The 16,972-nt window shown below is 41.2% G+C and overlaps 1 protein-coding gene across 2 annotated transcripts in view; it reads right to left on the reverse strand.

Annotated features, from left to right (window-relative positions):
* The window catches only part of FKTN (fukutin), a 57,872-nt gene extending 42,337 nt beyond the window's left edge, over positions 1-15,535 (reverse strand). For both annotated transcript variants that reach the window (XM_033009257.2, XM_009965177.3), the window contains exons 1-8: positions 15,139-15,535; positions 13,776-13,835; positions 11,811-12,014; positions 10,110-10,387; positions 8,515-8,647; positions 6,801-6,930; positions 5,533-5,666; positions 4,533-4,660 (exon numbers count right to left, since the gene is read on the reverse strand). In XM_033009257.2, the coding sequence (XP_032865148.2) occupies positions 4,533-4,660; positions 5,533-5,666; positions 6,801-6,930; positions 8,515-8,647; positions 10,110-10,387; positions 11,811-12,014; positions 13,776-13,835; positions 15,139-15,243 (1,172 nt within the window). In that variant the 5' untranslated portion in view covers positions 15,244-15,535. The remainder of the gene's footprint in view (positions 1-4,532; positions 4,661-5,532; positions 5,667-6,800; positions 6,931-8,514; positions 8,648-10,109; positions 10,388-11,810; positions 12,015-13,775; positions 13,836-15,138) is intronic.
* Positions 15,536-16,972: the final 1,437 nt, after the last annotated feature.

A 16,972-nucleotide genomic window follows, 5' to 3' on the forward strand; every position in this document is an offset into this window, starting at 1 on the left:
TCTCTACTTTTCCACTTACAAACTGGATTTAACAGTTACCTCATTTAGAAGGGTGTCAAGAGGAAGACACATGTTATTTGGTAGGGGAGATTTTGATAAAAACAGCATTAAATACTTTATCATGAGTCGCACCTTTTTTAAAAAAAAAGTGTTTACCTTTTTTCAGTCTTACCAAAGCATGCAATTCCCCTTCAGTACCCATGTTTAAACATGGTGCCAGACTTGGAGCAGCTTCAGGTAATTAAGATACAGCTGCCACTCTGTACTTTCTGAAAACTTCTTGGCCCATTCAAGTTCTAAAAATAATTTATTCTACCAAACTGACCTTGTTCTGTACCTGTTGTTTTCTGTAGAAAAGCCAATGTAAGCCCTACCTATAAGTATGCTTACACCAGTGGAAGTTCACAGGTAAATTTCAGTCTGACCAGCATGACATCCTATAGGAGCACAGTGTCAGAGCCGATGTGTTAAACAAGGAAATACCAAAGCCTATGTACTATTCCTCCAGAGGATCACTCTCATTTCTGACACTGTTAAGTCTTCCACAGGAAAAAAGTGATCTTAAAATTCCTTTTCACAGGTTAAAATGAAACCATAAGCACTTAGACCTTTTGTTAAAGTAGGATAAAAGATTCATGCATTTGCATGAATTTGAAACTCCAAGGGTTCCTCTAAGCATAAAGTTAATTCTATTTCTAAACACTGAGCAAAGTGTCAGAAAATAAAACAACCTTGCTTTTATGCCTTAAATGGAGGAAGAGAAAAAAGTGATCAAGCACTTCTGGATATATATCCAGAGACTACTAATTAGCTCCAAACTAAATCAAAAAGCAAAAAAAAAAAAAAAAAATGCCAGCTACCAAGGGGAAAACAAGGTAAACAAACTTTTTTAGTGGATCTATAATCATCAAATAGCTATTTAGCTGTTATCAACCCAGAAAATCATTCATCTATCAGAACTGCAGTGGGCGTGCATATGCAAAAGCTATCAGCAAACCACTGAAATAATACATACTCCAGAGAGTGAACTCTGAATAATAATTCTAAGAAGAATGAATGGGTAATTTAAATGAACTAATCTGCAAATTAAAAACTCGGTTGAAAGTTTCACCAAAATAAGTATTTAGCTATTATTAAAATCACGTTTACATTCACTGATGAAAAATGTAGCTTTCAGTGGTGCTTCACACTCCTGACATCATTCCTCCTTGTTTGTTCATTCCAAGTTACTGGGATAATGCTACATACTCTTGTATATATGGACTGGTCACCATTTTTTCTTCCAATTTCAGTCTCATCAATCTTTGGACATAAAAGTACTGAAGAGATTTTACACTTACACAGAGTCCTCTATGTTAAGAGCCTACAGAACTAACTCACTTTAAGGATTAAAGCATACAGTACAAATTTTATTCCCAGATTCAGTTTTTGTAAATACTTCTTCTCTGCTGAAGAATGTAAGTGTCCAGCATTAATTTTGTAAACAAAACAGAGAACTTAATTGCTGTAACTCTGAGACAAGAAGGATGTACATGCTTGCTTGTGTATGCAATGTTGAGGAGGTATTTGCGTACAGGAAAATGCAAAACATGCAGCCAGACTTGCAAGGTTTAGAAACCAGCTCTCCAAGGAAACAGAGACTAAAAATGACTAATGAAAATTATTTTAGAGACTAGATGAGAAATACTTTCATTCTTCATACTTCTATTTAGCAAGATGTATAGAAAGTATGCCTGTGCAAATATTTAGCTTTCTGAAGAAAACATCTTTTACCCTTAATTTTTAAAAACATACATATCTTGGAATAGAACTCTCACCCTTATCTGTGATGATCTAGTAGCAAATAGTATCTCTTCTGATACCACATAAACAGCTGGAGAGATTCCTTCAAAATTATTAAAGTGGATTTAGGATTCAGAATAATCAAACAATCACTTCTCTTTTGATTGACCTTCTCACTTTACCTTCCCCCAAAACTTTGAAAGGGCTGAAGACTAAGCAAAATTGAGGGTCACTCTGGTGTTGCAAGCATTCACATCAAGCAAGCTAAATCATCACATCTCACAGCTGAAAAGCTGTGATATTTTTTCTCTTTCTGAGAAAGTATTTGGAATAATATATATCTGGAATTATTTGGCTAAGCATGTTCTGTCAGGGCCTTTATAATGGTAAATAGCAGTTTTCTTGATCCTTTTCTGTATGGATTAAGTACAGTAAACTATGACTAAGAAACACCAGTTCAGAATTAGAGGCTTCCTTACACTATCTCGTCTAGATAAACTAAGTTCTTGTTGAACTAGAAAGCCATGTTTGTAAAAAAAATACCACCAAAAATAAGTACCAGGCTGTAAGAAAAAGTGTTTCACGAAGGATGGAGTTACAAAAGAGCTGTAATATCCTAGGATACATGAGCTGGAGCATAACACAGATTCACATCATGCACTGGACCCATCATATCAAAAGAGGAAAAAAAAAAAACAGCTCTCAGGTATCCAAGGTTTGATGCCACAATGGAATTTTCAAAGAGTATTTCAACTCCACTGGCATGAAAACAGATATTGCAATTTAGACACAACAGAAGCACAAAGAAAAGGAAATGAATTTATTGGTCATCTTCCTCTTCAGAATGCATCACACAAACCTCCAAAATCTTGTCTGGAAAAACAGACATTAAGCCTGCTTCAGAAAACTATGGAATTGTTCCTGTAGTATAAGAAAAATACTCTGCAACATAGCACATTTTCTGTGGGAATATTCCAAGAGCTCTTCTTTTAGTCTATTTTTAAAGTGTGCCTTTTAACTCTGGGCATCAAAATATCTTCCCCAATCTTTGTTTAGCATTTCAGAACAAAGACTATTAACACAAAGACTCAGACATTATCACCATTCCAGCATTCCAGTCATAGGAGTCATCCCACCACATCTCCATGATGCTAGTAAGATCACAGTCCTGCAGGCACGTGTACAGCCCTAACTGCTCTCATTTATTCTCCATGCTACATGCATTTGCATTTAAGTTGGGCCCCCAATGAAGCTGACTTACTGGCTGGAGTGGCACTCTTCAGGTGCTCTTCTGCCGACCTGTGATCCCTCTCCAGGCTCTGGGTATCTATTGCTGGCACTGGCACCAAGCTGGTAGGAGCGGGATGGATTGAGGTTCACCTCCCCCAGCAACTTCAGTTTAAAGTCTTCACCAGCTCAGCAGGCCTATGACCTGTACCCTCCTCTGACAGACGGACCCCATCAGCCCCCAGTAGGCCACGTTTCTGAAAGTGAGTCCCATGGTCTAACTAGGGCTGTGGCACCAGTCCCGTAAGCAATTGTTGATTTGCCAGATTTGATGGCCCTCTCAAACCCCTTCCCTTTGACCGGGAAGACTGATGAAAAAACTACCTGTACTCCAGTCCCTTGCTGCCACTCCCAGGGCTCTGTAATCTTTCCTGATACTCCTCAGGCTGCTCCTGGCTGTATCACCAGTGCCCGCATGAAACAACAGCAGTAGATAATAGTCAGGGGATTGTAAGGCTTGGGAGTCTCTCAGTGACATCTCAATATGAGCCCCCAGTAAGCAGCATCCCTCTCTAGAAAGTGCATCAGGTTGGCAGATGGGTGCCTCTGTACCTCTCAGAACAGAGTTGCCTACTAGTGTCACCTATCACCTTTTCTTAGTTGCACTGGTTGTTACATGGTGAGCAAACCAGCCTGTCTTGCTCAGCTCCAGCACCTCTCCTGATGCAACAGGTCTTTCCTCTTCAGTCTGCAGAGCAGTGAAGTGGTTCTGTAAGTGCACCTCAGGCTTCTGGGGAAGCCTCTTCCTCCTGGAGGTCCTTGCCATTGCAAGTTCCCATTCTTCTGCGTTATTGGCCCACCCCCACTTCTGTGTGCCCCGGTGGGGCAGTTTTCAGCTGTTTGGCCATGGGCTGTGGGTTCCCTGCAGACTGCTATTGGAACCAGCTATCTAACATTTTCTCAGCTTTCCTGACATTACACAGCCTTCTCACCGCCTCCTGCAGCCCGGCCACCAGCTGCAGCAGGTCCTCTACCTGGGCACACCTTTTGCAGGCAGGCCTGCTGCCTGCCCCTGCCCCAGGTGAGAGGTCTGGGCACCTGCTGCAGCCTGAGGCATCAGCCACCACTGGGCAGATGGTATAGATGCCCCAGCCAGAGCCGCAGCCTTTGCTCTCAGATGAGTGCCTGCCATTCAGCTTTAGAGACTTCTTTCTCATCTTAGCTGTTTATTTAATTCAGAGCTTGTCACAGTCCAGGTGAGAGCTGCTTGATACATGACATGCCAGCATTGCTTTTGATTTCACGATAGAATTGACATTTCATCAGCCCAGCACCTCTCTAGTAAGGCACAGTACTGTTCTGTTTCTACTTCTCTGATTCCAAAGTGCAAAATCTCCACTGATTCTCCTCTGATAACTATCTTTCCCACAAAGATCACAGACCTTGCCAGGCAGCAACACACAAAATGACAACACTAACTTGTTAAATTTCTTTTCTATTAGAGATACAAATCCAATTCATACTTAAATTTCTTGCCCGATTTGGCCTGAGTTCCTCCATTCCATATGTGGTTATCCTCTTCATAGAAGAAAAAAATATCAAGTTTCACATCATCTTCTCCCTGGAAAGAGAGTTCCAAGCTGTCTTCTATCTGCAAGACAAAAATACACACTGTATATACTCATAAAAATATAAGGCTACTTACGTCATCAGGTTTCAGAACACAAATTTACTTTGGTCAGGCATGCAGAGTGACTCCTATGACTGGAGAAAATACACTAACTCTGCGATTTCTTTCTTTTTTTTTGATGCCTTGAGACCACTGGAAATTTTCTGCACATCAGTGGGACTATCTTCTCTTTCCTTCCTTTAGCCACAAAAGCTTCAGTGCCATCTCCTTGTCCTCTGCCACAAGCAAAATTATCTCAGTGAATAAACATGTGATTAGTAGGTGTCTTCATTTAACACACTTCCTCTATGATAAAACACCCACTAGCACCAGTAATCGCTTGAACTGTGGCTGAACCTTCATATTCCTGTAATTTTGTTTCTTTTCTCTACAGTTCTGCAGCCTGCACTCTGAAGCTAATAATGAACAAGCCCAGTGCCCACCTGAAGCCATTCTTCCCCCTCTGCTAGTTTTACATACAGGGCTACAAATAATCTCAGAGCTATCAACAATCCTCCCATATGATGAGTTCCATCCAATCTCAAAGACTAAATTCACCTTGATTCTTAAGTTTCCCTAGCACCAGTGACACAGAGTAGGCCTCTTTAAGCCTTATTAAAAACTTCTGAGGTGAAATTCAGACTCCCCAAACAGGGCTGAAGCTATTCAGAAGGGTATTTGCTTACACACTGTCCAAGAGAACACACAAAAATCAACAAGATTACATGTTTAGGTAAAATCCTAATGGGACACTTCGGATACCCACTTCTACGTGAGTGAGTGATCTGCAGCTGTACTCAAACTGACAAACCTACAGAAAGACACATGAAGCAAATTGTTCACTATCTATATACCTTGCCAAATTTGTGCTTCAGTGGTAACCCTGCTTTCTGAAAGGCTGGAATGATATCTGCTTTGTAGTCCCTTATAAAGATGCCCAAATCCACATCTTTGCTGTAAGGAATGACATTGCACTGTCTATACCAGCCTGAAGGAAAGAAACAAAAATGAATAAAACAAACTAGTTAAATTCAGGAACATGAGAAATGTATCAATAGAACAAAAGCAACATAAAAATTAACTGCCATAACGTCACCAGGCAGAGAACTCTGAATAAAGCCACAAACAAGACTTGTGCCTTTCTCTAGTATGAAATGAAGCACATCAAAAAAATCCAAATATTACTGCACTTATAGCCAGCTCTTTCATCTAGAAAGCCAAACATGAGAGAGAATACACTAAATTTTCCAAAGAGAAAATATCTTCAGTTTTCTAATCTAAATGGCTTTAAAGAAAAGATACTCTATCTGGGCCCAAATCTAATCAGCAATGAAATTACATGACTACAGCTGTGCTTTTAATTTGAAACTATTATTTTAAATAGTATTTGAGACATTAATAATCTTTCAATCACCACTGCAAAATAATAATACAACAAGTAGGACATCCTTTTTTCTGTTTCCTTAAAGCAGTTTTTAATAACTGTTCATTCAGAAAATTTTATTTCCTAGGACTAAACAAATAAAAGTCAAATGAGCACACAACATGAGTTGCCACAATCCGTTTGAATAATAAAAGAATTTTCACCAGTGATAAGATACCACTACCATCTTCAACAGATCTGAAAACTTGCAGTACCTATTCTAATAGGCTGGCATTTTATTAAAACAATGTATTTTAAAATAAATAAAAAAATGTGAACTATATTTTAAAAGTCAGTGATAAGCACCAAATTGAATGGGACAAAAAATCAGGTGAGGGTCTATATGGACAGCAGAAATATGCGCCCATCACTGTGTTTTCCAACTGGCATTTCAGTAAATTCCAAGACACACAATTTAAGGAACTGCTGATTACTTCCTAAGGAGTGATCAGCACAACACAGATAATTGCAGACAACATTAAATGGTTCACTGGAAATTTGCTCAGCAACTCCACGGCTCAGATTTCTAAAGAAAAAGCATTTTATGAGGAGCAAAAAGGCCTATTTCAATACAGGTAACACCACATACTACCTTCCAACCCAGTACATTTAATGTCAGCTGACATCACGAGCAATAGAGGATGAAATGTTTAAAATTTCAGATATGTTTAAAAATGCAACATAGCACAAGCGTTTTACCCAGGCATGTTCCACTGCTCAGCCAGAACTTTACTCCTAAGTTATTCAGTGTCAGGGCAGCCAGATGGAGCAACGATTTTGCTTTTTTTCTGAACTCAACTGCATCAAGAGAGGCATCATCAGGATATAGCTGGAAGGCAAAGGAAGAATCTGTAAGCCACTGTCAGAGAGCAAACTTATCCCTTCATTTTTTAGTGTCCTAAGAAAAGTAAATTTTTAAAGGTCATTCTAATTAATACCTGGGAAGTATCTGGTTTTGCATATACAACCCAGTTTGAGAAAATGCAGTAGAACAACAAGTTAAAATTTAAACTCTGAAACATCAATCTCCAGTTTTTCTAAACTAGCTGAATGTAAAAGTCACAGCAAAACAAAGAATAACTGTGTTAGACACAGATTATCAGCACTTGGCAACAACACAGATGAACCCTAGTTCTGCACAGGCTGAAGTCAATACCCAGAGTCCAGGGAGAAAATAGGGACAGAATCAGTTACTTCCAGCACATTAGTTTACTTGGCGCCACCCCGTGTTACAACTGGATGTTGGCAACTTTTGCCACAGAGTAGAAACAATGTGAACAGAAAATCATGCCCACCTTCCAGCTACAAGCCTGGCAAGATCTTCTGTTAATGCAAAGCCGAAAACAACATGTCAGTTTGAACAAACATTACCAAGTCAAACATAGGAACAATGCACCATCAGTCAGCTTCACAACTGATTTCATTAAGAGCTCTTGGGCAGCAAATAGTTGAAATGAATATTTACTTTTCAAAACAGATGCCAGCTGCTTATTTCAATATTAAAGCTCCAGCAAAGTTCAACATACCTTCTGAGGCACATCTTTCTCTGCCTGGGGCAATTACTGACTGAAGGTTTTGGAGCAGAACAGAAGCATGCTTATAATTTCTGTCCTTTACAGGAGAAGTGACAACACCCAGGTAGTGCTGGGTATAGTAACCCTCCTGCTAAACACATGGGGAGCTACGGCCTACTAGACTGAAGAAGGATGGTCTTCCCTTCCCCAAGAAGTCCCTTCCCCAAGAGCTCAAATGTCTTAAGAATGGAACCTCTACTATCCTCTTGTTGACCCTTCCATGAAATTATAGATGGTTCAAATTCAGCGACCTGATTCTGACTCCACAGTCCTAACTGCGGTAACTCTTGACCACTTTGTATCTTGGTCCTTTTCAAGTTAGGACAAAATGGTCCCCATACTGCAGCAGAAAGTTTTCTACTACCTGCTAAATCAGGTAGCAATATTCTAAAAATAATGCTCTAAATAGTGGTGAAAACATTAGCTTACATGGTCAAAAAGCAATGAAATAAGTAATTTCAGATTAAATATAATTTTGAGAATTGCCATAAGGAAAATTTTCAACCACAAAGATACACAAGATTTTAGTCTTATTCACATGAAATCTATCTAACAGTAACCATGTGTGAGAACTATGAATATGTTGGTTACCTCTTCTTTTCAAAGTTTTGGAAAATGGAAAACAATGTGCTTACAAAAAAGACAGACCATGTTTTTCAGTTAAGTTTTAGTATTATTACCACTTACTAAACTTTGGGGATTGAGTTTCACAGGCTGTATTTAGCTTTACATATGCAAACAGTCCCATCTACGTAAAAAGCAGTGAACTGTTTGTAGTTTTGAGTCAATCGGTGAAAACATGCATTACAACTCAGAGATTTGACCTGATTACCACTAACCTGAAAGAATGCCCGAGCTTCTCTGTACCTACATTCAAGAAATCTAGAGTGTGACATCTCCTCTAGAAAGCTGGATGGATTTTTTGGAATTTGAACTTTTAAGTCATCAATGGAAACAAGGAGAAGTTCTGGCCTGTAAAGAAAGAAAGATGATGTTACTCCATTCAATTCCTTTACAAACCACAAGCTACTTTTTCATCTAGCTTAGGTTAAAATCTTAATGCATACTACTGGCAGTGATTCCTCTGTCCAAATACACCCAAACCCAGTTATAAAAAAAGAGTAACAAGAGCTTCAAGAAATTCCCCATACACTTCAAAATTTTGTTTAAAAATAAATTCTATGCTTGTAAGTTAGTTTGTCAGATCACTGATTCCTTCACTGACTCATGACTTGCACTAAAATTGTTCAGGGCTCTTGCTCAGTGCATTTGAAAATTCAGGCTATTTATTTACTTGTCTAAGCATGGAATGCGCTTAAGAACCAAATTTTGCCCTATACCTTGAGGCTATTTGCCTTTAAAATTTAACAACTGTTCAGCCTTCACAATGAATGAAATGTGATATTTAAGAGCTTCCACAGTTGACTTCAAATGTTTAAGCACAAAACTGCTACAGATTCCATGTTTTAAAAGGAAGAAAGAATGGTGTCAATCTTAAGGAAAAAGTTACAGATTTATTTTGACCTGTGAAATGTTTGGCTGGTTTTCTCTGATTTATGACATATACACACACCCTACAGCAACACAGTTCCCAAAGACTAGTGGTATGTGCTTGGCTTTGAAAATAGTGACAAGATTTGCCATGATCCGTATTTCCTGAAATGCTGCTATTTAAAGCATTGTATGAAAAGGCAGACATTTACAGTAACTTTATGAATGTGATGCAAAGTTTAAGCAGAAGACTATGGACAAATAACACCACCAATTAAATCATTTATGCAAGAAAGAAGTTCTCTCAGCACTTAGGAGCATGGATTGGATGCAATGGTTGGCACATGTCTTTGTGGTACTAGTGTCCCCTATCTTTATTCATGTTCTTTAACACTGATTATTTGGACTGTTCCTGAGTGTATTTCTGTTGCTTGCCCTTTTCATTTAATGTTCCACGGCTGTATTCAACTTTAGGATCTATGTCATTACAGAAGGAACACCAAGTATCTATCAGCTAGTATTAAATTTCATGCCACTTCTACTTTACCCCTGTGTTGATAGCACAGATGGCTATCAACAGATTTCAAACTTTTAAATATATTAACAGTAAACCACCGACTCTATCAGAAGATCCTCTGGTACATTCAAACTCAGTCAACTTCTTTGACTTCTCTCGTCTTCCTATCTGCTTCAACCTGGCTACACAGCAACTTCCTCTAAAATGTAGCTCTTAATTTATGAATGGTGGGAAGCTCTTGTTTTCAGGCAAACAGAATTGGATTTACCTTCATACCTTAATTTACCTTTACTTTGAGGGCTGAACCCGTACATGAGCTAAATTTTACAACCTGACTTTAGGAAAGAGAGCAATTTTAAGTACATGAGAAAAAAGGTATTTTGGAGGTGCTATTATGGCTTTTCCCCTCCTCGATTTTGAACTCACTTTTCATATGCTCCAGGGTAGCGACCAAAGTGGAGTTTCCGGAAAGGCACAAACTTTCTGTCCATATATTGCTTGAGTCTTAGGGGGCCATGCCAGAGATAATTACCACTCCTCTCATAGAAGACCACCAGGTGAATGGCATGAGATGACAGTTTAAATATGTAGTGCAAGGGAATTTCAGTCCCAGACAGGTCATCCATCCCATCCAAGCGGGGGTCCTTGTTTATAACCTTTAGCCATTGGAACCCCATTTTCTCAGCAGTTCTAAAAAGGCCCACCTAAAAATCAGAGAGAGAGAGATGAGAGAGACAGAAAGAGAGAGAGAAGCTAAAGGTTGGAGAAACCAAAATTCAATGCTAAATGCTTATTATTAACTGACAGTATTCCCCATTTTCATTTTCTAATCAGACTTAAGCACTAACTACAGAAAAATTTCTAAGATCTTAAAGATCAGCAATCACAAGCAATTCCAGCCACTGTATTCCCTCATCTTAGATTCTGTCCCTCAAACTTTTCAATAAGACAACAAATAAATGTTGTAAGCCATGCTTGGACTAGGTTTGCTCCTTGGCACAGCACCCTTCTCTGCATCCTCAAACTGCTCTCTAAAGCTATTCTTGCACTGAACTTGGAGTTCATAAGTCTTTGAATAATGATGCCATTAATACAAAAATGATTACTGCAAAATCTTACTTTATGATGTACATAAATATTTGTCTAAATGTTGCACTAGGTAACAGGCTTTCATATTTCCATAGAAAAAGGGAATGAAATTCTGGCTGATAAGAGAAGAACCAAACAGCATCTGAAGACCCTTTCAGTTACCCCCCTTGAACAGTTTTATACAGGCATATCAGCTTCTTCTCTGGATGCTACAAATACTATCATGAGCCACAAAGGAACGGGCAGATGGATTTATATTAACCCTGTTCTCAGTTTCTTTAATGCCTTTACAGATATTGGTAAAAACTGCCAAGTCAGACCCAGAGTGCCACCACTCTTCACTTGAGTAGGACTCCTTCAGTAAAACATTCACAGACCTTTTAAATGACTCCTGCTTTTTTGAGAAAAAGAAAAAAGCTGTTTGCCACTGGTATCTCTAGTCTGTATAAGCTAATCTAATAAACATTTACACATGACATTTAGTTGATTAAATAATCTTGGATTCCATTCTGTCCTTCATCACATGACTCTATTTTTAAACACATCCATTTAAAAATCTCAGAATAACAAAGAAAAGTGACAAAATAAAATGGTGTTATTTAGATGTACTAAAAGAAACATAAATCAGCAGACTATAATCTTTCTGGCCTTGTCATATCAATACCTGCATTTCTTCCTTGACAGATCCCCAAACTCGAGACTTGTTACCTACATTGCAGGCTTAAGGCTCTTCTTCTTCCCTTCTAATACACCACGTCCTTCTTCCCTTTTGGCGTGGCCTCTTCCTACAAGTGTTTAGGAATATTGCAGACAGCTTCTAAAATCTAGTTATCTGTAGATGACTCTTAATGTATCCATGCTAGATGCTAGTGCCTGGATACCTTTTACTTCAAAAAGTTTGCTCTACTGATACCTGTACAAGATTTCTACACAATGAATTCAGAGGCCTTAATACAAACATGAAAGCATTGTCACAAAATCACAGAACAATTGGATGCATTACAATACACAAATGTGAACTGAAGAAAAGGCACTTACTTCATGTTTCCATGTTTTGTCCAGTAGTGCAAACGTAGTAAAGTCTCTTGGAGCACAAAAGTACTTGCACTCTGGACTAGGGACATCAGGAGAACTTCTGATTTGTTCAATGTCTTTATCAACCAGTCCCAGAATCAAAGGATCGATCAAATACACTGGTATATTGTGACTGGATATTAAGCCTAGGAACTTCCTAACCACGTGCTGTTTGACAGAGGATAAAATTACTAGTTAGAAACACCATCTTTAAGTGTATAAAGGTTAATACATTAAAACTTTTTGACAGAACGAAAAAAAACACAACCCACTGACAGAAGGAAATCTTATCTCACAATACATTTTCTGTGTGCACACAATTCCATCCACATTCATGAACAATTGTGGAAATGGAAATTTTCTCTTTCAGAAGATCAGGCTGCTCTCAGGCTTTCCAGGTCTCTAAAATAAAAACCTTTTGGCTTCTATTAGAACTTTCCACAAGTTACAGTACTCTAGAGCATCAGACTTTAGAACAGACTCTAGGATAAAGCCTAGATTCTTGTCAGCTCTAGACTGAGTGGGAAAGCACTTGAATAAACCAGAGCTCATAGGATGCAATGTGATGCAGCATGTGGGTGCTGAAGGAGCTGGCTGGTGTCATTCCAAGGCTGCTCGGCAACATCTTAAAAGGCCATGATGGTCAGGAGCTGTTTCTCAAGTCTTAGAAAAGGCATATCTCATGCCATCTTCAAAAAGGAGAATCTGGGGAAATCTGGTCACTTTAATCTCAGTCCTCAGGAAGCTTCTGGAGCAAAAGGCCCTGCAAAGTCACATCCAAGCATATGAAGGATGAGGATGTGATTGTGAAAGCCAGCCAAAGGCAAACTGCATCCGAGCACACCAACTGACTTTGAAGTCTGTGCGCAAGGCAAGAGCAATGGATACTGTTCATACCTTGACTTTAGCAAGGCTTTTGACTCACTCCCAAACAGTATCGCCAAACCTCAGGATTGATGCCTGCTGCATATGAAGCGCGATTCACTGAGAAGGTAGGAAGTAAGTGCTATCAAGTCTTTGGATACCAGAGTGCCCAGGGCACTCAACCATGGCATCATTGCATAAGGGGTTTAAAACTGTAGCAAGAAGGTCCTGTGCCTGATGTGAGGATTTATTAACTTGACTCAGCGGAGAATTTTAATCAAGCACATTTAAATATCAATGGCATACAGAAGATTTACAGACATCATTGCCACCCTGCTACTAAAAATGTAGCTGATGTGTTTAATTGTAAAAGTTAAATGAATGACTTAAAAGTACCATTCTAAACAGAAAAAAATATTTGCTTAGAACAGCACCGTCAGGCTTTATGTATGTTACATCTCAAGGTTTCTAGAAGAGGTGTGGTAAGGAAAAACAACAGCCTACTGCCCATGCTATCTGTCCAGCAAGCTGATCCTGGCTTTCTAAATGAAGCTATAACATTCCTCCGGTCCAGATGATGAGTCTGTTCAATCAGACTCCACAGAACAACTTCCAATTCTGGCATGGGGTTTTGGCTTCAGAGAGACATAAAAACATGAAGACAAAAATGTGTATCAAACAGAATTTAGGCAACAGCATTATATGTGCTGTACAGGCAGAAGCAAGGCCACCGTCTTAAAGATTTCAGCTACTGGAGCTGAAAGGTAAGTGATGTGCTAGCATTACTTCTGTATCTAAAACTAGCAGATTAGAATGATAAACAGTAAGTAAATCTGTGCAAAACTGTCTACTTTCCCACCATCCCTGTCACAGCTGTACCCATTTCTCAATTCCATTTTAAATTGATGTTTTAAAACACTTCATAACAGCAAAGAAAGTATCTCCTAGTCCTCAGTACTAGAAAATCCCCGGTGAAGAGGAAAGAGAACTGGACCCTGAGTTTGCCATTCCGTGTGAGTCCTCTGAGACTTGCAGAACTACAGGTACCGATGACATTGTACATACCCATCTAGTGCTGTCTTGGCCTGACTGACTTCCTCTGACTTTGGAAAAAGCTGCTCCATTCTGTCAAAACCAAACAAGGGGAGGGGGGAAGGAGAGAGAAAAGAAAAAATAAGTAAGTTTCAGTTGAATCCCTGCTGAAGATCTCTTAACAGGACATTGAAGGGCATTTATCCAGTTAGCACATTATAATTATGGCTGCGGTTATGCCTCTGCTCACTCAACCACAGTACTGAATGTGAAATCATAAACAACTGCTCTAGCTTAGTGTATTTAGAAGGAGAACGCAAGCCTTGGAGATTTCCAGATATGCAAGGATTGCATGACCAAGGTTCAGGCTTCTAAGTCAATACGCCAGCAAATGTAAAATAAGATGACAAACACAAACACTATTAGGCAAATACGCTGGAGAAAAGACAGCAAGACTCAGTCTCAGTCGTTCCAGATGTAATCCTAAAGAACTACATTTGAAAGAGAGTATCTTGGTATGATAAAGCCAAGGCAGTTAGCGACTCAGCTTTTATCTTTTCAAAAGTGTGAAGAATTTCTCATTCACAGCCTTGTTGTTTACAATCAGAAACTGTAAGAAAGAATAAGTCAAAGGTTGCGGCGGTACCACCTAGCAATAAGACAGCCTACATGTATTAAGAATGTCCTCATTGAAGAAAACAAACTCAGGAAACACAATAGCTATGCAGTCATTCTGTAAAAATAAAATTAGTTCCTTTGTTGAATCTGCATTGCAACTGTAAACTAAGAAGCCATCAAAAGAAACAGAGTATCTCATTTATAGAAACAGTCACATCTTTTTCCATTACAGATAACCACACTCGGCTAAACTTTCCAGGGGTGATATAAAAGCAGGATTTAATCTATAACATATAGCAAATCATGAACACTGAATCACAAGGTGCTAAGAGAGCTACAGAGAAAGCCGGGTTTTCTTTTTAAAACACCACTGTTGAAAAACCGGCAACCAATAAACGCCGCCTTCTCTGTTCCATCAGCAAAGCCCTAAGATAGCACTTCGCTTGACTTCACTCTCCACAAAGGTCACTTTCAGCAAAAGTAGGAAGGCTTGCGAAGATTAAGTCTTAGTGGCTCAAACCTGTAGCTGAAAACACCGAACAGCATCCTATTTTGGAATTAACAGGATGCCTCTGGCTGACATAATTACTTGAATATCAGGCTGACAACTGAAACTATACTCCTGTCACCAGGAACTTGACCGGGTTACCTAGCCACTTCACGTCAATCCTGCAGGAATTGCTGGCTACATGAGCGAAGTTTAGGGGTAGCATGGATGCTGCTGAAGGGCTCTGACGAGAGTAGTCGTTATCCTGGGTGCAGGACAGCTCTCCCTTACCTTCTGTGATAGGTAGAACTTGTAATAGTACAACTGGAAGAGGAGGAAAACCAGGCTGGTCACAGAAAGGAGCGCCAGGACCACGTTCTTATTGATTTTCTGCATTAGTCTTCGGGGCGCCCTCAATCACCGCCCGGAAGCAGCGCGGCGTCGCTCATCCTCTCCGGCTTCCCAGCTCCTCCTCCTCCTCCTCCTCCTCCCTCTGCGCGCCTGCGGAGGAAGCCGGGGCGCGTCGCAGGCCGCAGCCCGCAGGGTCGAGCCGGGGGGCCGCGGCGAGCCACGGGAGCCCTGCGGTCCCGGCGGCGGGGGGGGCTCAGCCACGGGACCCCCGGGGACCGTCACCCGCTCCCAGCCGCCGGGCAGCGGCACCGCAGCCCCCGCCCGGCCCCCACCGCGCTGCAGCGCATGCGCGGCGCCGCGGCCCCCTCCGCTCCGCCCCCAGGGCCAGGCCGCAGCCCTCACGGCAACTGCGCGCCGCGGGGTAGGGTGGGCGCAGCAGGTTTCTGTACTGATCGCAACGCTCGCCCCACGCGCAAGTCAGAATCATCAAAACACTCCGCCGACCCTAAGGCACTCGCCGCCACGCAGCGTGGGCAGCTGGAGGCCTCCTTCCTCAGCGGGCGCTCCGCGGGACAAGGGGCGAAGGGCTGAGGCGCAGCCAAGGGACAGCGGGGGGGGCAAGCCCTGCACCAACGGCCCGACGGGCCTGTGGGCATGCGCACCGCCGAAGGCATAGAGTCCGACTCTATGCTAACTCTCCGATTCCTGCCTATTGCTGGCGCCCTGGTCCAAGCAAATGTCTCTGCTCTCTGACAAGTATTGACTGAATGCTTTCTCAGAAATACTATTTTCTGAACTATTATGAGAAACACTTCCTCAGAAGTATTCTGGGGCAGGGATTTAGCCTCCAATTCACCCCATTAAATTACCGTGGCATATTCTGCTTGTCTTTCTCCATTGCACATAAAGCTACTTCCATCTGCGTATAATTCCAAATCTGCCCTTTCCAATGGTTCATCTTCCAGATCTCGTCTATTAGCACAGACTCACTCAACTGTAGTTAAGCAATCATGCTGCAAGGGTTCCTGTTCAGCTACAGGCAGCGAAGTGGCTGGGCTCAGCGTACATACTGCGTTCAGTGTCACACCCTCTGGGTCTGTCGGGATGGCCTGGTGTTTTGCCAACCACGCTGCAGAAACCCAATGGCGTCCTCCGCCGTTTAGAACAGCTAACACTGCATAAGGTACCAGTACCACTGTGGGCTGTCCCAGGGTGGGCTTTTCCTGTATCAGCAAAGCAGTAGCTGCTACAGCTCGAGGCGACCCAGCGCAGTTGCACGGACAGGCGTTGCAGGACAGTACGTGGCAGCAGCGGCGGTGGGGGCACCAGGCAATGGAGGATCACCCCTGCTTGGCCTACTGCCACGAGAGTGAGGGAAAACCACAGCCAGGCTTCCCCATCCAACAGGTCATCTGTACTACTCACCTGAGGCTGGCGGGCGAGGGGGCAGAGCAGAGCAGCAAAGATCAGAACTCATTGCCTTTGTCTTATTAAACTATGCATCGCCTTCCTAACATGTGATCCTTATCAGAGTAAAATATTCTTAAGTCAGATGTTCTTCCTGAGGGAACCAGCTAGTTTCACCAGTCTTAACATGAAGTGGCAGTAACATGGGAGAGTGTAAGGGGGAATGAAAACAGGATTTGTACAGTAACATCTTTTTTCTTCTTAGAAGATGGCAAAAGAAATAACCCTGTCACCCTCTGCCATCCCTATTTGGTATCTGGAGAAGCACCTATCACTTGGATGCTTTTAAATTATCCTTTCTGAAATG

This window comes from Tyto alba, unplaced genomic scaffold, assembly GCF_018691265.1.
Source record: "Tyto alba isolate M040663 unplaced genomic scaffold, T.alba_DEE_v4.0 Super-Scaffold_13, whole genome shotgun sequence".
Classification (NCBI taxonomy): domain Eukaryota; kingdom Metazoa; phylum Chordata; class Aves; order Strigiformes; family Tytonidae; genus Tyto; species Tyto alba.